At 42.0% G+C, this 22,408-nt stretch overlaps 1 protein-coding gene across 1 annotated transcript in view; it reads left to right on the top strand.

Moving 5' to 3' along the window:
- LOC112841789 (rhotekin) overlaps positions 1–22,260 on the top strand; it is a 48,348-nt gene extending 26,088 nt beyond the window's left edge. The window contains exons 2-4 of the mRNA XM_025896879.1: positions 17,755–18,016; positions 19,765–19,818; positions 22,139–22,260. Of these exons, the coding sequence (XP_025752664.1) occupies positions 17,755–18,016; positions 19,765–19,818; positions 22,139–22,260 (438 nt within the window). The remainder of the gene's footprint in view (positions 1–17,754; positions 18,017–19,764; positions 19,819–22,138) is intronic.
- Positions 22,261–22,408: the final 148 nt, after the last annotated feature.

Genomic DNA, 22,408 nt, shown 5'->3' on the forward strand with positions numbered 1-22,408 from the left:
TAGTTTAAGCCACACGAACAGTAGTATTTGGCTAAATGATAGACTATAAGGACTGTGACACAGTAAAGCAAACAGTCATCTAACTTAGTAATAACTTACTTTTTTTGTTGTGACTACTGGTAACTTGCAATAAAGAAATCAGAGCTTATTCATGGGGTTGGATGCTGTGGGTTAGTCTATGTAAAATTGCCTTGAGACCTCCAAAAAAAGGCTGTAAAATCTAGGAGAGAGAAACACCTGTCACGAAACTTTGCCTGAAACTAAAACAAAAGTCAGAATTTTAATATCCTTTTTTGTTTTTTATATACCATCCCTCCTTTAAGCCATGATTGTAATTAAGATTTCATTCTAGTTCAAGCTGATGAAAAGATTACAAATCAAACTGAAACCGTCCAGAAAAATGCTCTATAATTAGATGCACGGCAGAAAGGAAAGGAGCTTGAGGACATACAGTAGCGGCAGAAAGGAAGGGAAATACTTGTTTGGGGATGAGGGCTGTTGTTATAGAGTCAATAGGAAGTGCTTGAATCACAGAGGGAGAGAGCTGAGGAGGCCGGTCTGGCTCGAGGAATTTCCTCTCATCCTGTGAAATGCAGCGTAATGACACAAATGCTATCATTCATTCGGCTGGTCCCTCTGAGTTATGCAACATTAGAAAGCTGAACCTGACCCCGTGAGCATCCTATCTTTTGCCATACTCAGTTTATGTACTGCCATTTGCTAAACATGCACAGTTTAACCTGCGTCTGTTTTTAAAAAAAAAATTTTTAATGTGTTAAATCTATGCATCATTGTTTTTTGTGCTGGTACTCATGTTTGTTGTTTCCTTTCAACTGCGAGTGAAAATTTGCCCCAGACGGCAACTTTTATGGCCGGCTCCTGTCACAGCTAGTTGCTGATTAAACCTTAATCTGATTAACTGTGGGATATTTACAGCTCTGAGTGTTACGCTATCAAGGCTCATCTTGTTTTTGTTGCACAAGACTAAACTCACGGAGAGATGAGAGGACTGGAGGCAAATTTTAAGTACAGTATCGCTATGTTACCATATTTGTTTGGTACGTGGTGCATTCGGCTTTTGTGGGGGTGTCCTCTGCTCCCACAGCAAATGTCCTCAGCTAGAGCTAAAGAGCTGTAGTCCCCCATCCAGATGCACAGATGCATCATTGCCCTGTTGGAATGGACTTTGTTGCTCTGTTGCTATTAGCCAAGACTGCCCACAGACTGACTCTCTCTTCCTCCATCCCAATCCTCCTACATGTCATCTGCTGCATCTTCTGACTGCATGCCTCATTCCACTTCTCAGCCCTCCCACAAATAACACATAACAAAACAACTGCGTTTTTTTGTCTTCATTCCCCGAGACTGTATCCAATCCACTTCTCTGGCATCTCGGAAAATATTAAAACAAAACTAGGGCCACTTTTGATGCTCTCTGTTTATTTCCTGCAGATATACAGTTTCATAATATCCTCCTTGTGTTTTAACAAATAAAAAACATCCTGAACGCTCTATTATTAGTTTAGCAGCGTGGATTTCCTGGAGCCTAACTTTCAGTAGTTAGCCGATGCACCCTCACCCCTCGCTTTATTCCCACACCTAATTCTGGCTGGACTCATCTGTGTTTTCCGTTTCCGTCGGCCCACAAATCACTCTCATATATCATCAGCTGACAAGGCGATGCGCTCCGCTGCTCCACAACTTCCCAGAGTGCATGCATGGGTTAAGCAATGAGCAAAGGCAGTGGCAGGCATGCAAAGACAAAATGCAGAGGTAGAACCATACATTTTATTTTTTTTTAGTTTGTCCAAATTGATAAGTTGCTCTGTCAGTGGAGTTACACGTGCATGTCTACTTGTGTTGGCTGGCAGCTAATGTTATTTTATCCACACTGTGATGCCTTTATTGAAAAATTCAAGCTACAGTTAAGATTAAGCAGCTCATTAGTGCAATAATTTATAGTATGCTGGTAGTAGAGTGCCTGTAGTACATTATTTTTAATACTAAATAGAATTGCATAATGTTTTAATAGCATACATAAATGTGACTGTGCCTCTTATCAGAGAGTGACCTGCTGCATATAAATGAAATTCATTCCATTTATATGCTGAGCTAAAAAAGCTGCATTTGTCAGTATGTCTCAGCTCTGTGGAGGTTTTGCAGCAGCAGTTTCGTGCCCTCGAAATGTTTGCAAGCAGTTCATAAAATAAAACAAAGGATTTGTGTGACTTTTTCCTTTATTTTGCTTTCTTGAAAAATCTGTTATTAATGTATCCCGACTCGTATAACCACTCACTATTTGAATTGCTGAAGCAAGGACATGAGAGAAGATGGATGTTTTGTCTGTGCTGTGCAACAATCCAAAACAGCATATTGACAGTGCTTGTGAAAAAAAAAAAAAGTTGAGTCATAACATAAAAGAGAAAAAATCTCTTTGCCACAGTGTAGGCGGTGCAGGCACAAAGCAGCCACGTTGGATTTTACGAACACACTTACAACCCACTTTAACTTTTGGCCAAATCTGGAGCTGCCAAAAAATCCTGCTCTTGTCAGTTACTCCTAAATATTTTGTAAGATTTTGGAAGAGTCCCACTGGAAAAGAAATACGTGTCTGCGTAGAGGCCTCTGTATTTCATGACAACAAACTGCTGAACAGGGTTTTTTTAGAGATATGTCTGACAGATTTATTTATATATTTTTTTTATTATGAGCCAACAGCGTATAGGCCAACAAGTCATTTATAATAATTTAATTTCCCGCAATCATTTTTTTTTGGGGGGGGGCAAATACCGGAAGTCGTTTTTTGGCATTACCCCATGGCAGTGTCCTTGTGATGCTGCTCCCAAGGGACCCGCGGAGGTCCCCGGACTCCGCATTGAGAGTCTTAAAATGACAGTTCACTTTTCTCTGCGCGCAGCTACACACAGATTACACACACAGACACACACACACCCGCCTCCTCAGAAGCGGCTCTCGGTTGGTCCATCAGCCGGTCAGTCTTCATCCTTCCCTTGTGCTGGTGATGTTGTGTGTGTGTGCGAGTCCCGACTGGAGCAGCGGAGCTACTCGGACAGCGACAATGAAGACGGTGACGGGAATGAAGACGGCGCAGACGGGCTCAAACATATGACCGCCATTCGTTCTCCCCCCAAAACCAGAAAGCTTTGTGGTTTCTGCGCGGATCCTTAAAACTTCCAAAGTCAATCAGCGGTACCTATTTTCGACTTTTCAGTGGATATTTCATCTTGCCCATAAATGGAGGTCCCTCAAAGGGAAAAACTGAGTTGAGGTCTTTCACGTTGTGCGTGTGCGAGACGCTGAACGGACCCTGCTGTTGCGTAAAGCCCCCGTGCTTCCAGTTTGGAGAGTTGGAGGAGAGCGGAGTGCTTCTCTTTGGTTAGGATGAACAACTCAAAGAATCAAAGGGTAAGGTTCGCTGTTTTGCTTACTGTGGAAAGGCTGACAGCGATTGCGATGGAATTGAAACTGTTGTTTGTATAGCCCAGTTACACTCTGGCTTGACCCACAGAAGCCCGTGTTGATAACGTGGTGCTTACTCTGCCAGAACGCCATCAGAATATTGAATGAGCCTATCTTGAATCAATAAGCTGTTTGTGGTTTTTTTTGTTTTATCTTAAAATCACAACTTTTCCAACATCGCTCTTTCTGGTGCCATGCTTTTAAACATGTTGAAGAATACTGAAATAATAAACACTGTATGTACCAAAGTAAACAGTGATTGGCAGTAAGTAGAAGTTTACAAATGATCATAAGATTGTGCTACAAGTCCATAACTGGTAGGCGTTCAGCCGTGGGAACAGTTATTATTAAAATAACAACATTTCCCAAGGGCTTAATGACCTGTTCATTAGTAAAAGCAATACATCACTTGTTTTTATTTGGGGTTTTTTGCATAATGATACTGTGTGTACTATTACTAGGGCTGGCAACTCAATTTATTGTTGTGGCGGCACAGTGGCATCACCCAGCCTCTCAGAGTGAGAGAAACGTGACAAATGTGAGACTGACTGCAGTAATGACTTACTTCTCCCAGTCTTCAACCTTTCCCTTCACTTGTGAACAAATCTTTCCTGAATGGCTCGAGTTGGCAGGATAGAATTAGCCACACTTACAAACTTAACATGGGCTTTGATAATGCCCTCACATGTGAAGGTTTTCACATCTCTAAAAAAAAAAAAAGACTGGTGTGAACTCCATGCCATACACAGTATATATATATTTATATATAATATATATAATTTCTGTTTTAGTTCAACGTGCTCTCCACACAGACTAAGCCACAGGGGAAAAAATAACACTTGGAGTATGACTACCAAAAAAGCTTTCCTCAGTATCCTATGCTTTTAAGTACAGAGAGCCTGAGTGTGCCTGACAGGCACACACAGACTGGTAAGACCACTTGATATCAATGTACAGATCAACGAAACAGCAGCATCGTGCTCTCTTCCGGGCCTCAATTTGGATACATGAAAAATTGCTTCCTTTAATTTTCATTTCAAAGGTCACCTGCATCACTCATATCTGGATTGAAAGAACAAGACCGATGTGATCTTTGTGTGTGTCTGTGCACACGCAGTGCATATAAAGCTCAAAGCAGTATGTGTTCACTTTGTCCTGACTACTGTTACAGCCACAGCCATCTCTGATCATTAGCACTGAAAAGGTCACTGATATGTCAGAGCTCTTCCTTAGTGAGACCACGTGGCACCGTCAATGCACAGTGTTCATGCTGATTGGTTCATTATTGTTATTAATGTTGTAAATAATATTGTTAATCTTTTATGGATGTACTATTTAATGTACATTTTTATATGTTGCTGTTAAACAGATTCTTCTTGCTTTTAAGTGCATATCGTGTTGTGCTTTTCAGCGCCTTTGCTATTATACAAGGAGGAAAAAATTCAGCATCCTTTGCCATTTCCCTAGCCGAGGAATCTTTGGGCCCTTGTCTTACAATCAATAACCACTTACTGCAGAGGAGCTCTCTGCAGTCAAGTCTCTGTCTGTCCACAGCCTTCTATCTCTCCCTCTCTCGCTGTCTCTATCGAGATGTGAATCTCCAGTGTCTCCTCTGGTTGTATCTGCCTGCCTTTCCTTTTCCACTTCCCTCCCCAGTCCCCATTCACCTTTGCAGTCACGTGTTATTTCCTTGCTGGCCTGTCTCTGGATTGCTGTGCGCCTGCAGTAGAGGTCATTCGGTTTCCACTGCTGATATTGTCCATTGCTTTTTCGCTATAGGAGGTGGGGCTGCAAGAGAGAAACACAGGGGGGAACTGCAGCCCATTACTCTGTGTACTCCATAGTATGACAGCAGTTGTGGAGTAGTGTGTGTGTGTGTCTGTGTGTGTGTGTGTGAGAGAAAACCTCTCTCATTGAGCTGCTTGTCTAAGAAATTGTAAGAAAAATGAGCCACTTATACCGTACTCCACCACAATATTGCCTTGCCGCCCACCCAATTATAGATCTTTTAACTCCAACTCATTCATATACACCCTTTCTCTCTCTCCCGGGGTTTCTTACTTTCCCACAGTCTTCTTGCCAGCTTCAGTCCTCCTCTCTGGCTTTCGCATTCTGGCTTCATTGCCCAAACGAACGCTAAACAAAGCAACTTCTAAAACTGGCTCAACGTGCCATGGCAGCACTCTCTTAGTAAATTTCATTCCAAATTTAATTTCTTCACAAGTGCCCCAGAATGAAAGAAGAAGAGGCAAAAGCAAGAAAATAGATCAGACTAGATTGAGCCACAGTGACATACCCGTGTAGTCTAAGAATCACATTGGAAGGCGTGTATTTTTGTTGCACAATAGACAGGTGGTTCAGTGTGATGATGCAGATGGAGTAGATGAGGACAAGTGTGATGGACAATCATAAGTAAGGCAGGTAAACAAAGAGACAGACAATTAAGGAAGGGTGATAACCTCACGATGCAGAAAGAGATTGTCAGAGGATTGATGGTCATTGAGGAAAGAGCTAAATCCCAGACAGCTCATCAGACAAGCTCATCAGACAAGCGGATCAGAGTCAGGCCCAATCCACGTCCATCTATCACGTCTGTCTAAGGAAACAGATGCTGATCTGTCAGCCGTTTACACATCCCTACCTGACAGGCCATCCTCTACCTGCTACTAGAGGTAAACCAATGGATCTTCATATGCCAATATAATAACAGCTGGTAGCCAATTAATTGATCTTTTTTCCCCCTTAGAGTCAGTCATTTATGCTGAGAGAAGCTCGATATTCTGAGCAAACACAGCCTGCCTGTCTTTTATGCAGAGGCAGCATGTTTTCAGCAGAGCAGCAGTTCGCTTTCATCATTATAGCTCGCTAATGGCATACCATAACCAGGTATAAATTATGTACCTGAAGGTGCAAAATGGCAGCTTATTGTGTACAGAGCCTCACTGCGAAATGGTGATGCTCACAGATATATGTACACAGAGGTCGCTTAACTAAGTTGAGAATAACAGCTTGATGATTCATGGGAGAGAACAAGCTTGTCTTATCAGGTTTGTTTTTCTTCTTGTTTCTCTGCATCTACGCAGTCAGTCAACTCTTTGGTTATGTTTGCTGAGAGGAATTGCTCTTGTGATGCCGATGGGACCGTAAAATGAGCGCAAGCGTACACAATAGATATGTGGCGATCACATGCGATGGATAATCCATCTTTCATCCCGTTCCCATGAGCCTCTGATGAAATGCTAGCATGGCTGTATAGAATCGATAGTAATAATAATATGAAAGATTTAGACTCCCTCGCTCACAAAAAGTAAACACATTCTCCCCACACATCGTGCCGCTCACAAGATATTGCAAGCTACGATGAAATCTTGCAGACATGTTGTGTCTGTGTGCCTCACACGTGTGACAGAGGATAGAAAATATTGGATTTTGCTGAGCAAGTAATATGGAAAAAGGATGGGCACACATGCTTACTAATTTTGAAATGTCCAGCTCTTATCAGCTGTGTAATGTATTTAAATGCATGTATTTGTCTCTCTGTACGAGGGTTTCTGTGGACTGGAGTAGAGCCTCCATAAATACTTTAACCTTGAGCAGTGAGTGACCTGTGACCTCTGTCTTTTTACAGCTTAACCAGTTCTGATATTTTTAGATATACTGGGCCAATAGCCAAGTATGTTCTCTAAGTTTGAATTATCAAAGACAGTTAATGTTTACGTTTCAGTTTTGAAAACCATATTTTACTCTAAACAAGACAGAAAACCTTTCTCAGATGGAGATCTGTGAACAATTTACAATTGAAACCAGTTGCAGTGGTTACTAAGGAACTTCCATCACTTCATCTTTACCTTGGATGAATACCAGCACAAGTGGCTGTCCAGTATTTTATCAAAGCAGTGAGCGCGGCCACGTCCTCTTTTTCTGGCAGCTGTGGCTCATGATGTAGAGCAGGTTGTCCACTCTGTAGTGGTCTGATCCTGTATAAGAATGTGTGAATGTGCCTTGCAGCAGCATGCACTCTGTGATGTCGATAAGACTGGAGAAGCACCATATAAATACCCTCCGTACATCATTATTATCAGTTTCAAGTGAGCTAACATGTTTCTGAATTGTCTGTGCACATTGAGAATAGTGCACCTAACCTTTCCAGATAAACGCCTGCTTATTTTCTGACAGGATGTGAGGACAAATGGGATTCAACGTGAGCACTAATGTAGGAGCCTGGGAAGCACAGCCCAGCCCGACTTGTGTGTGTGCGTTTACTTCCAGTAGATTTACATGTCAGCAGAAAAAGGCCGTACATTGTTCTGTTCAAGCTAAATAAATTGTCGAATTGTCTGTCTCCTCGTGGATTCTCTCTTTGAAGATAAATGCTTGAGTAAATGACTGAGCGGATGTTTTTTCACTACTTTCGTGTGTGTGGATGTAAATACGAACACCTCGCCGTCACCACTAGTCTGTTGAAGACGTTCTGTACGGCAGAGATAAGAAGCGCACGCGGACACGTGCGCACTTGCCGCGATTAATTATGCTCCTCATGCTCTTGTTCTTTTCGCTTTTCAATCTCAGTTGCCCTTATCCGCCTTCTTGCCTTCCCGACTCATTTTCTCACTGTCTGTCACTAAACTGACACACATTTGTGTGCACACATGCACAGGGAGACTCCAAGGGTTAATGTGGACCATTAGAAACCAGAGCAGACTGTAAGTGCTGTAAAGTGGCGCAAAGGCACAGGCAGGCTCGTGGACTGTAAGTGGCTCTCACTTTACATGTGTTTCCCATGACATTGTTATGACTTTCACTAATCAAGCCACTGAAACAAATACTGCTTTTACTATCTGTGATACCTCCCTTAGCGCTTGGATCTTGGAGTGTGGCTCTTTCAGAATGCTGTTAATTAGGATACCTCATAACATAACCTATTTTTTTATATATTACAGTAGATAGTAAAGGCAGGTAGATGATAATGCTTCTTTTTATCATCTTAAAAGCTAGAGTCAGCCCCTGCACACACAGCTTCCAGCCTCATCTGTCCCCTTTTTTTTGGTCATTTCACCCTCAGGGCAAAGAGCTGGGGTCAGTGTAGTGATATCTGGTTCTTCTCTAAGTCAGCTCAGTAATCCAGCAGCTTCATGAATATTATAATGAACTCATTTCAGAGCTCTTGCTCATCGATAGTGGTTCACGGACACACATGCACAAATACTGGAGCACACATTACTACTAAAGGCCGTTTTTGTTCTGCCTTGTTAGCACGTCTTCTTCTTTATCTTTCTAGTTGATAAAACCTACGTGGCGAATAAAAAGCATCAAGCTGCTACACCGGATCTCACATGGGCCAGGCTCATGAGGTTATATACACGTGCAGGCATATAGTCTAAATAAGTGGAGGGCTAGAAGCATTCACTTTTCAGATTTACCCACATTAGTATGGTCTTGGCCCCGCATGCTTAAAACTCAACTGAATCACTCCGTGCGTGTCTGCTGTACAGGAAAGAGAGCGCAAGACAACAGGGGGGAGTGTTTGTCAGGCTTAAATGCTAGTTAGGCCAGCTGAGCTAATTAGCCCAGATTTCCTCGTCCTGATTCAGAGAAGGAAAGCTCTGGATTACTCAGTGTGTATCTCCAAAAATGTGCAAGGCTGTTGAAACTCGAGGGATTTGCAAAAGTCAGCTAATGAGAGCTTCACAGTTCACTTCGAGTGTTTCGATTGGTTTCTAATAGTGAGATAACTAGTCACCCCTCACCCACTCTGAGGATGAAAAGAGGCTTAATGGTATGGGACCCAGCAGGAGGTGCCTCTCTCTTTCAGTAACCTGCTACTGTGACCTCTTGGCCTTCTAAACTCTCCCTTTGTGCCTTTAAGCTGCTCCTCATTTGCCATTTGTCCCAGTGCTCCCCACCCACCCCCAGATTAATACTCCATCCTGTGCCCTCATAAACATTACATTTCCATCTCATGACAGACTGAAGGACGTCGCAGAGAGGATGAAGAAACAAAACACCCGATTCACGTAAATCATGTAATACTGTTGACCAGACAAAGCAAACGTGAAAAAAGAGGGCAAATATTTTAGCCTGTCAACCTGAAAACTTGAACATCACATCTCGGTCTTGTCCTTGCGTCCTCCTCTTCCCACATCCATCCGGGGTGTGAGGTAATGTGTAATTCTGGGAGCCATCAGTCAGCGTGACAAATGTGCACGCCAAAGTTCTTAGGAGATTTAGATGAATGTTTTTCAAGGGAAAGTGTTGTGTCACCTTCCTCGCTCAGGCCCTTCACAGCCATATATTACCTTGAGCGCTAAGTGACACAGCCAACTTCCGTTCACAGACTAACACTTCTCTTCAAACCTCAACTTCAGGTGATGGGAAACGAACAGGCTCTGAAAACATGTGAAAAATTCCTGCACGGTGTGGATTAAAATGTCACGTTGTTCTTTTTTTTTTCTTTTGCTTCATGTGGGTCTGTTAAAGGGATTAAATCCCTTTTCCTGTATCACCCCACCTCGATATGTACTGGCAGAGTCCTCTCGTTGAAAGACATCAGAGTGGTCTTTGATCATCAGCTTAAAAAGACCTGCTTCATACCAATTCCTCTTTCCAACCCCCTTTTTTTCCTCATTCTCTGCCCGGGTCTTTGGTTTACCGGAAAAGCCAGCTAATCGGTTAATAATAATGTGTCAACTTAATAGTCAGTGGCTGTTTCAACATGCAGTGCACAACACTTGCTGTGTTGATAAGGTGTCCCTGATGCAGTTACAATTTTTGCTGCGTGTGTGTGCTTCTTTTTAATTTGTTAACTGCTTCCTGCAGCTGCCAGACAGTTCAGTCAGCCAATTACTATCATTAGGGTTCCTCTGTGACTGTTTGATTGGAAAGAAGGCTGCTTGGTCTGTCCCCTAATTCTCCTAATTCTGAATATGCAGATTGTGTTTTCTTCATTTTATTGAAGCACTACCCAAGAATATAATTATTACCATAAAATTTCTTAGTTTTAAGTTTTTTCGTTATGTTTTTGTAGCACTGCTTTTGGATACGGGCTTATGAATCTAAAAGGATTTACAATCCGCTCATTTGTGTCGGGACATGGCATTATTTCGTGTTTTGAATGCACCCCACTTTGTTCCCTCTGGTCCTGACGAAGTGAAATAGAAGAGAAGCAGGAGGGGGTGCTGCTGTTATTAGTGTTCTTGTGCTGCCGATATTCATAACAAAGTACCCCGCGTGATGAATGTATATCTGTTTTTCCAGCCCGCGGTTATTTACGAGTCTGGTCTGGAAACTGTGTGAGGTTTTTCATAAATCTATACTGTGCAGGCCTGTTAGTTATATGCTGGGAGGCCACACACACAAGCATGCTGGAGATACACAGGTGCACATATATATCCAGCTGTTATCACCACCTATATGCTGACTTTTAAATAATGCAAACCCGGGTTTAGTGTGTGCAGCCACGTAAGAGCAGTCGACCTCTAGAGTCTCTATAAATTGCTGGAGTGATCACTGTTTGGCAGACTCTGAGCTCCCTGCACCCTCTTGAACTTCCAAACAAATTTGTTTTATAGCCCAAAATTCACTCCACCGTTGTTCTCCTTAGGGCAGGTTGCCAAAAAAACAAGTACACTTCCAAGTACAGAATGCACTGATAGAACAAATACACACTGATGCGCCTGCATTTGGTTCTTTGCATACAAAGCAGGCATATCCCTGCACCTTAAAGCGTGATTTAGGACACAGGCGCATGCATATCATTTCTCTCTTTAGCACTTTCTTCTCTGGCTCCACCCAGTCTGCGCAGGGACCCAGCTGCAGTATAACATACTGCCTTTGTGTGAGAACAGCTGGCTGCAAAGTCACTTGGACACGGTCTCACACACAGACGCAGTGCTCACGCAGATACGCACGAAGTTTTCCGTGCGAGCAGAGATGAAACGGTCTCTACTGTTTGGCAAATAATTGGATGCATAAGCTTTTGGGAAGAGAGGGAGTTCGTGGTGATTAAGCTATAAGAGCAACCCCATAACAAATCACCTCTGTGATGACATCAGCATGTTGGCACCTAGACCTGCATACACTGGCGCATTTTGCCTCAAGTGAGGGCCCAGGGAGTGAGTAAGTGTTAAGTGCGTCCTGCCAATGGAACAGGCTTGGACTGCTTTGTAGCCAGCTTCGCCGTCATAAAAGCTGCATACACTTCACCCATTTCTGCCTCTCTATCTTTCACGACCAGTACCAAACCAGTTCCCTTCAGTGTTGTTGTGCTCTGGCTTCTCTGCACCAGCTGGACTCTGAAAGACTATAGGGAGATTGTCTGATGAATGCAGTCATTGTTTTTCAGTGGTTTAGGTTTGGTTTTGGGATTGTTTTTTGGAGGGGGGTTTTTTTCTGTCTGCTCCTAATCTTACTCCAGTCTACATGTTATGTAAACAGTCATACATATGTGCATGGAATGCATTTTTCATGTGCACTGGTATTTGTCTGTACACAAGCATAACAGTGGAGTCTGCTGTTACTGCCTTCTGGTTCCCTAACATCCCAACACACTTCCTTTTATGCATTTATCCACAGTCTAGCCATTCTGCTTTCTCAATTTTTTAAACTCCTTTCTCCCTATGTCTGTATCTTCTTTCTCATTTTTCATTCTCTCAACTGATTTGCTATTGATTTTTTTTTTACTTCTCTTAGTTTGTTTTGTTTTTTTTTTAACCCTGTCAGCTCTCTCCATCCTTAGCATAGCTTACAGCCATGCTCTGGGTGTGGGAGAGGAAGAGGGTAAGCAAGAGGGAAAGTAGCGGAAGAGGGTGGAGAGGAAGGCGAGGCACATAGTTGTGGCTGGCTAATTGAAAGCCAGCAGTTTGGTCAGTAAAGTCCCAACGTATGGGAGTGGTCAGGAATTTGCTAGCCTGGGTTTTGTGTCGATGTGTGTGTGTGTGTGTGTGTGTGTGTGTGTGTGTGTGTGTGTGTGTGTGTGTGTGTGTGTGTGTGTGTGTGTGTGTGTGTAATAAATCCAGAGCACATTTGTGTCAGTCTGAAAATCTGTGGCCATAAAGATTGACAGATTGTGGGTGTTTTTGTGAGTGCCTGCGCAAGACCATTTCCCTGTTTTTGTGTGTGTTTCAGTCCTGCTGATGCTATTGTTCACAGTTATCATCATCATCATCACCACCACCTCTTTTAAATCTGCCTCTTTCCCTTTTCTGCTAAGCTTTTTTTCTTTGGCCAGTCAGCTGTGGTGTTTGTTCACAAGGAGTTAAGAGTCAGCAAAGAAAGAAAAGGTGGTATGGTTCAGTGGTCTTAAGAGGAATCATTCTTTGTACTGGTGAAGGATACTCATTCATCCCAGTTTACACAATCGCCTCTGTGTACTCTTATCCCCTTACAGGGTGAGGCAAGCAGGAGGACAATATTTTCTGCTGGTATCATCATTGATTTCTGTGGTATATACTACATGTTTCAGACATCCCACGCTTCACTGCGAACATGCTAGGGATGCAGTAATCTAACAAGACTACAGGGTCCACACTACAGCTACGCTGGCAGCTCTGTGAGTCTGCGCGTGGGCAGAGCGGTCACTGAATATTAGCATTAGCGCTCTAACATGTTTACACTGACCGTTAGATATGCTCAACATATGTGTGTAGCATTTTAGCATAATTAAGCAGACGGATTCATCCTGTTACCTGTGAACATTCTTCCCGACCTAGTATTAACTGTTCCTCCTGCCCTGCGTGACTTTCACCCACAGGCTGTTATTATTATGTAATAACCCTAACCCCTAGGTCTAATCCCACGCTTTAACTACGGCCGTCTGGCCTGTGTAGAGTTAGAGGTTAGAGGTCAAGGGTCAGCGATCTGAACAGGAAAGGCTATTCACGCAGAACAGCACATCGTAAACAAACCATTACACACCATCTGCAGCGGCGTCAAATCCCGGAGCAGCGCGTGTGTCTGTGCTTGTTTGTGTAGGTGTGCGTGTTGGTGTCTCTGTGATCACACCCACAGACACGCAAGTGAGGATCAACACAGCCAGACGGGGACATAGAGGTGACAGAAAGTGACCATCTGGTAGCCACTGAGGCATCAAATTACCTGCTGAAAGGTTACATTAGCATTATGCATATACTGTGTGTGCCATAATGACACTTTTAAATAGTTCCATTATCGAACAATTATCTGCAACCCGGCAGAGTTACAATCTGAGGAAAAACAATTTGTGGTTTAAATGAAATATTTAGACAGGAAGGACTGCCATGAAATTTGGCACAGATGATTTGATGAACCCTGTAAACATCACTGATAACCAAATCTATCTACAAAGGGCTAGCAGCAGGTCACACTTTACACTGGCCTTTATTAAATATCTTATCATCTGGAGGACAAATTAGCACGTTCATGACAAATCCTGTTGTTTTGAACATGGAGAGTGTTTTCCTCTAATACCGCAATCAGATTGATTTCTGTGGTTTTGAGAAAAATGTGTCACCCACTAGAGCCAGCAGCTTTGTGTGGCTGGATACATAATTCTGGTGCGCATACTTTTGTCTCCCTTGGGGTCATTTTTAATCACTCTGGTGATTCCCTTGATGTTTTGTTTGGGGTGTATAACAAGTAAAAATTCCTATTTATGTGCTCAGGTTGACTAAATACTATAATACTAAATGATTTCCCATCTGTTTCAGCTTTGCTTTGCATCAGGCTCTTGGTCTTTTCCTCTGCGCACATTAGCAAACATGAGCGTCTTAAACTGAGATACATTACACAGCAAACTTTATGCTTTCTTAGGGTTGGCATGCTGGTAGCATTTAGCCCTAAGCACCACTAAACCTCACAGAGCTTCTGCCATAAGCATAGACTCAGCATAACATTGTTGCTACACATACCTTTACAACATCTAAATGGCCAACCTCTTAATTATGAGATTTTCTTCCTTTAACCATTAAGCTTTGAAAAGACTCTCATGTCTTCATTCATGTTTCTTCTTTTTCCCCTCTTCACTCCTGCTCATTCACTGAGCTTTCTGCTTAATTACCTCTACAGCAGAGTTGTTATATAAACAAGCACCTTTTTCCTCTTGCCAAATCTTTGTCTCTTTAGCTGCCACTTTTGTTTTCCATCAACCCTTCAGTTTTTCGTCATTCTTGCTCATCTTCCTCACCGGGATCCTTTGTACCTAACCTCTTGAAAATATAATCAAATTTTTGGTTACTTTTGTTCTTTCTTTTCTCAGTTCTTGCAGCTCCCTTTCAGAGTTTCCTCTCTTCTCCTCTCGTCCTCCACCCACACCTTTCACCCTGTCAACACGTATCTCCTCCTTTTGTCTCTGTTCCTCTTTTCTGCTGTTTTCCTCAAGATTCTCCCTGTTTCCTCTGACAGCTCCGCTTCCCGTCTGTGTCTCTGCTTGATACTCAGCATGCCCTGCATCCCTGTCGCCTAACCGCCCTTCCTTCATCTTCGTTCTTTCTTCTGTCCATGCTGCCATCATCACAGGCAGTCAGAAATGCCCACTGGTCTAACACCTGCCGCTCTGAACACACAGCGTGAGTTTGCGAGGTTGTGTTTGTCCACGCCTCTGAGTATTTATGAAAGATCATGAAAAGAAAATGAGTTTAATGTCGATTCGTTATGGCATGTGTGTATGACTGTGTTGTTAAGTGTTGAACTCAGTCTGTTTTCTGTACCTTACTGGCCTGACGTAGAGCCAGACTTCTGGATTAGACGTGGATCTAGGCTGCTTGAATTCTATTCTGAGATCCCCAGAAGGAAAAGCCTGTTAAATTAGCAGCTATAAATACAGGACTTCCTCCCAGCAGGTCACTCTAAGACCTACTGCACTGACCTGGACTATGATGACAATTTCTTTGCTCCCTATGCATGTGTGAGTGTGTGTTTTTTATGGGAGTGTATGCATTCTTGAGAGTTGTCCAGGCAGGCTTACGTCTAGTGCTGCATGTGTGGTTTGTGGCATTACTGCTAACAAGGACATTGGGCTTTCACTCTTTGAGAGTCACTCCAACTTTCTCTTTTCTTTTTTCCTTTTTCTTGCTTTACCCACATAACATAAAAAAAAGATCCAGTAATTTTATCACTAACTTAGTCATTGCCTGCATTCACATATAACCTGTAACCTGTAGCACATGATAAATAAGTGAAATGTCTACATTAGGCATCTCAAGCATCAAGAAAATTCTGTTACATGTAGCTTGTGTCATGGAAAGTTTGGCATAAAATTTCACATTTTACTATAAATTCTTTTGTTTTTCACATGCATTTTTAATGCCATGTATAGTATTGAGGCGCACTCCCTTTTTAAAGTGGTCCTGGGCAATAGTTCTTTCAGCTATTTGTTTATTTTCAATCCAGTATCTCACAAAAGTGAGTACACCCCTCATATTTTTGTTAATATTTTGTTATATCTTTTCATGGGACAACACTTTGATACAATGTAAAGTCAGTGTACAGCTTGTATAACAGTGTAAATTTGCTGTCCCCTCTAAATAACTCAACACACAGTCATTATTGCCTAAACCGCTGCAAAGTAAATGCTCATCAAACAGTGCTTGACCTTGAAAATTAAAATTTCGTCTTGTACCTCAGAGTCATCCAGTAGATAACTGTTATGTTTATACTGTTGTTATAATTTGATCACCTTGATTTTTGCAGTCAAGAGTGCTGTAATTGTTTTGGGGGCAGTGAAAGCGTTTATTTAATGACGGGGGCTATTTGTTTAGCTACGTTGTGTTTAACAGCTGCAGTGTAGATTTTGCATGACTCTAGAGTGATCATTATCTCACTGCTGTGCCTGATAATTCTTCTGCTAGAGTGTTTCTGCTGAGAAATCTCACATTCATCCCTTTTTAATGTGATATCCTGTTATTGTAGCAAGTAAGCAGCAAGTACTGCTGGAGTGCTTATGACAGACAGTGTTTTTGGTGGTTTCTTCTAGGCAAGGAGTTATTTAATTCATGTATGATTTATAATTTCTAGTATAGCTTTCACCACCATGCAGAAACAATGTGGTCATATCCTAAGAAGCATTTATTTCAGTGCAGCGGTTAATCACAAAAAACCTCAGGTTGTAGTGCAGTCCAGCGAGAATCTGTGTCCAAATGTAAACTTTCCCATTGAAATCAAATTCATTCCCCTCCTGCTGGCTCTCTGCTGAACAAAAGTGACTCATTCTTAAAGAGAGAAAGAGAGAGAGAGAGAGCCAGGTAGAAAGGAGAAAGAGCATGTGGAGGACAAGAAAGAAAAGCCAATTGAGGACGGCGGAGTGGAACGGATGGGGTGTAAGAGGAGGTGAATGTATAAAAGCTTAAATGAAAAGAATAAAAAATTCATAGGAATCAGACAGAGAGAGAAGATAAATGAGTAATATTGGAGTAGCGGAGGAAGGACGAGACATTTATCAGGCAGAGAGAGGGCTCGGAGCATTAGAGGTTATATTTGAGGACAGCGGATTCTTGTTAATGTATCGCGGGAGATGGCGAGCAGACACGCTCTCACACACGTGCTTCAGCGGTCAGGGAGAGGTTAAACCTAATTTTTAAACAATAATAATAATAATAACAGATTTAAAGATAACCTTATTGTTCTATACTTCTTCACTGGAATTTACACAAATGCTTTTGCAGGCAGGGTGGATTAGCATGAACCCTTAAGCTTAGTCAAACTTTTCTTTTTCTTGAGCTTCGTTTGATTCCTGCATTTATTTTTGTGTTTGTGAATTCTTGCGACTACTGTATATCTACGTTGTGTTTTCATTTCTGAGCAAAGTTAAAGTTTGGGGGTTTATTTTGATAGTGCGGTGCTGTTTTTTCTTTGGGAAATCTGTTTGAAATCAGTTTAAAATTGCAAAGTACGCATGTGCACATTTGAGTATCTGGGGGTTTTCATTCGGGACACAGACTTTCAGTGTTTGACGACTTCATTCTTTATCTCCCAACTTGAGAGTTACTGCTCCGTCTGTGTGAGTGTATGCCAAGTGAATTTGCACTAAATGTTTCAACATGGACGTGTCTGCTCAGCAGGGGTGTGGGCTCATTGTTAAGGGGGCTAAAGGCCATGCACACACATACACAAACTAATGCAAACAGACTCTTTGCTTGATGTTGACATTTCTAACCCTTTTTGTGCCTTCATTTCTCCCAAAAACATCTTTTTTTAAAATGTCTATCAGTGAGAAGAATCTATTGTGTACCTCACTTTCAAATGGGTCTTCATTACTCATAAATACCTGTTGTCCCGCTCTCGCCCCTGCTCTCGTCTTTGCAGGACAGCGACATTCAGAAGAAGATTGATCATGAGATCCGAATGCGTGATGGAGCCTGCAAGCTCCTGGCTGCCTGCTCCCAAAAAGACCAGGCTTTGGAAGCGGCAAAAAGTCTACAGACGTGCAGCACTCGTATCATGGCCTACATGTCAGAACTGCAGAGGATGAAGGAGGCTCAGGTCATGCAGAAAGTCACACGCAGATCATCAGATGCAGGGCCGATGGACGACAGGCTACCATGTAAAGGAAAAGTCGCCATCTCAGGTAAGAAATAAACAGAAACGTTTATTTCTGAGAGAAAAGTGATTGGAGAAGGTTCAGGGCGGAAATTTTCCCAGCATTTTTGGAAGATTTTGAGAAAGCTTTTAAAGTTATTTTATCATTTAAATGTGGCACTGTTGTTGCCAAGAGACTGTGACCAGCAGTAAAAGGAGGAAATGGATCAAATTTAAGCTTCCTCTTATTGCTGTAATTTAATGCCGAGCTGCTCTCATCAGCCTTTAATAGCGGATGTTTCAGTTTTGAATTACTTTGTACTTTCTGACTTGCTGCTGTCCACCACATTAATGAAAGATCACTCTGGAGATCAAGACAGTCAGATCAAATTTTACTGTCATTTTGTCTACTTGTAGAATGCAATGTAAGTAAACAAAGACATTTTGAAAAGCATTATTGTAATGATTTACACTTTCACCCAGCAAGCGAATGAGCCGTGGTTCAGTCACGGGATGGGGCACAAATGCCTTTGCAGTTGCGTCAGGAAGGGTAAAAATCTGCCAAATCAAGCATGCGGTGCTACCTGCTGTGGTGACCCTTTGTGAATAAGGGAGCAGCCAAAAGAAGCTTATTAGGATGCTTAAGAATAAAAATCCTCCATATATTTACTCTTAAACTCTGTGACAATAAAACTGCATTATTCCCAGTAAACCGGGGCTTCATGCAGCCCCTCGGCTCATCAGTTCAGTTCTGTCTGGAACAAGTTATTTTAGCTCCTGTCGCTTTAAGGCTCCCTGCCATAAAATTCCACATTCTTCTGACTGGCAGTCCTTCATAAATGGAAGATTTGAACAGCAGGTGAATTTTCTGTGCACATTTGGAGCTGTGAGATGACCGTATTAGCGACATCCTCTTTCTTTTATGTCATTTAAACCCAAAAACTTGTCTGCAGCTGAGCGCTTAGTGCAACCTGAAGTTTGCACTAGTGATTGGTGCCTTGTTTGCAACTTGGTTAATATGAGCATTCGTTGTTATTGCAGGATATTTACAGTCATGTGGCAAAGAAACTCCCATGATTCAGTAGCTTGTGGAATCACTTTTAGCAATCCTGTTCTTTCTTATACAGCTTTGTGTTTTTCTCCTGACAACACTTCCAAATGAGCTATACCTGTTTAGTCTTTCTCTAATTTTACTGTTGTGAACTTTGACATTTAAGATGTTAACTGTAGCCTGTAGAGTCTGAGATGCAACTCTTAGGTGTTTTTCAGTTTCTATCATCATTGCATAGTCTGACCTTGGGGTGAATTTGCTGGGACGTGCACTCCTGGGAAGGCTCCAGACCTGCGAACTGTCTAAACTTCTGTTTTCATAGAGACATCTACACTTGCTGATGGTTAACTAATCAACTGCATTTGATTAGCAGCACCTGACTGCTACTTATCCTCCTAATTCGTATGAAAGCAGCAAGGCTATACTTTATTTTTCACAGGACTATTGAGGGTCCTGTGAAAGCTTTCTTTTTCACATGACTATAAAGAAAGGCATAATTGGTCCTCTGTAATGAGATGTGAGACTGATATTATATGTGTGTTTGGGGGTTAATGACTGCTCTGTGGCATGTCTGGTTCCCAGCTGGAGACCATGCTAAACACACACAATCAGTGAATATCTGTGGTTCCTTTTGCCAGGGACTGAAAAGAGAACAGGCATGAATAAAAACACACTGACACACAGAGATACACATATCAGGTGATCAGCATTTGTGTTGTCTAATCTTCAGCCTGTTGTCTTTACAGATCTTCGGATCCCTCTCATGTGGAAAGACACGGAGTACTTCAAGAACAAAGGAGGTGAGAAGTCACGTCTGTGAGTGTGTGAAGAAAGTCATTGATGGCTTATGAATGATTTATACTTCCAGTATTTATTAATATTAAGCTTCTGTGGAAAGTAGCCCTCGGTTGCTTCCGCGATTGTATCTGAAATCCTTGAAATAACGGGGCGGGGAGATTCATTGAGACTCTAGAATGAAAATTACCTTTTATTTCTCGCTTTCGGGTGAAAACGCTTACATGGACGGATTGCGGTATGACATTTTCTCTGCTCTGTACCCATTTTTACACCCCAGACTCCAGACAGTGTGGCAAAAATCCATCTGCACAAAGTTGCCCTTTCTCACATCCAGCACACAACAGGAGGCTCTGTGTCAGATGAATTCTCAGCACTAGAAATATGCTATTTGCTGCTTTACTCAATGGGTTGTGTATGGACCACACACTCACTCACTGTGATTTCTCTAGTCAGTGATCTACCCAGTTCTCACATGGGCTCAATCAGACATTAATTACTAGACTACTTACTGGGGGAGTTCACACAGTGATGGCTGTTTAATTTCCAATTCAACTGATTCATTTAATATTGCCTAGAAACATTCAGGGCTGCAATGCATGTGCGAAAACAACTTTAGTCGCAGCTGTTAGAGATGATCTTCACACTCATTGGGAGCTTTTTTTTTTTCCTTTTTTTTTAGCTTTATCTCTCTATTTTACTCCTGGAAGCACAACTTGACCCACTGTCCTGTCTAGATTGCTTTGCCTCCTGGCTATTACAAAGAATCACGAAGGCAATGAAGCGCTTCATCCTTAGTAGGGATGGGAGAACTGTAAGCCAAAAACAAATAAAATCTGTGGTGCGTTTAAGGATCCACTCTAGTTTTCTGTCTTGTGGAATATTCCTGTGAACCTGCTCGTATTAAATTGTCTTTGTGGTAAAATTCAATAGAGCGCTGAGAATCTAACAATGGAATTTTTTTTATATTGGCCATTTTCTATCCCACCTGCTCTAGATAAATTTAATGTGTGTTAACCTCCATACCGTCATTATAATAGTCTCAGTGCTCAGCCTCTCCCTTGGCAACTCGAATGGAATTAATCTGCATGACCTGTGCATGGAAATGAACTCTTGAGACAGGTAGTAGTCTCTTAACAAAGCTTAATGAGGCTGTAAGTCAAGGTCATTAAGCACACAGAGACATAAACTGAGGCAAGGAGGAGCAAAGTGTGTTCCTTTCTCATTTGTCCAGTCAGATTTTAGTGAGGAATGTTGATTTCATACTTGGAATAGTAATTGCACAATGAAGTGTGGGACATTAGGTGTCAATGTGCCGAAGACATGGAAGTGCGAGTAGAACGTACCAGTGCCAGTTATAAATAATACAAGATTATCCCCAATATGAGGTTGTGCAGTGAAGGTGCGATCATAGGGTTCTGGGAAACTTGGGAAATTCAAATTTTCCAATCTTTTCTTTAATGTCAAGTCCTTGCTCACCTCTAGACCAATTTCAGTGCTGCTGCTATTTCAAAATTGTATCGTGTAAGCTCGTTTAGTTCCCAGAGGCACTCGTGCCTCTTCGGTGCACACTGGATCTCCTCTAGTGTGTCAGAGCGACAACCCATCCACTTGAATTTTATTTTTGAAACGTGGACATCGCTCAGACGCCTCAGTGGACACAGCCCCAGGAATTTGACAAAAAAAAAACAAAACACTCATGTGCTACTCTTAATAATTCGGCACTTCTTTTCTTACAGAAAACTACTGTTTGGTCTTGCTGATCTTTGGCGATCATTCAAAACAACAAACTGTTCTTTCTCAAAATAGTGGCAACACTGAAATCAGTGTAGCAGTGTACAAGAAGGTGACCTTTAAGTGGAGATTGGTCAAATTTTGATTTCTATGGGTAGATTCCTGGAACTTTCTAATAAACTGCTCGAGAAGAAGAGATTAGGCCTGTCTGCCCCGAGTCTGTCTGCTCCATCTGTTGTAGTTTCTTTCATAATTTCTCACTGGTGTTATGGAAATGATGGTTTTCTTAGACACAAAGATTTCAGGGTTTATCTATAATCACAGTGAAACCTGCCCTAAAATATAATCTTCACATACACAAAGACTCCTGTAGTTTAGTTTCAAAATACTGTTCAGTATTTCCCAGGAATTCTTAGCACAGCTGACCATTAAACTGAAACCAACAGTTTAATGTTTGCTGCATTGCCATTTTGGCATTGATTTTTAAAGTGATGCAAGTGAATGAAAGCTGCTGACGTGTTTCAAAACTGCACTGTTATGTAGAAGCGTTTCCTCTTCTTCTCTTCTGACTTTCTACATTTTCATTCGTAGAGCTTCATCGATGTGCGGTGTTCTGCCTGCTGCAGCTGGGAGAAGAAATCTTTGATACAGACATGGTGATAGTAGACCGGACACTCACCGATATTTGCTTTGACAACACTATCGTATTGTGAGTCACCCGTCAGTCCTATAACCGAACAGCCATATAATCTGTCACGATCACAGAAGACTGTAGTAAAACCAGTAGTCTAACATTGTATTAATATGGTTTTGTGTGTAACGTTGTGCATCCAAAGTTGAACAATTAGTAACTAACACATC

Source organism: Oreochromis niloticus, linkage group LG12 (assembly GCF_001858045.2).
Source record: "Oreochromis niloticus isolate F11D_XX linkage group LG12, O_niloticus_UMD_NMBU, whole genome shotgun sequence".
Taxonomy (NCBI): Eukaryota; Metazoa; Chordata; class Actinopteri; order Cichliformes; family Cichlidae; genus Oreochromis; species Oreochromis niloticus.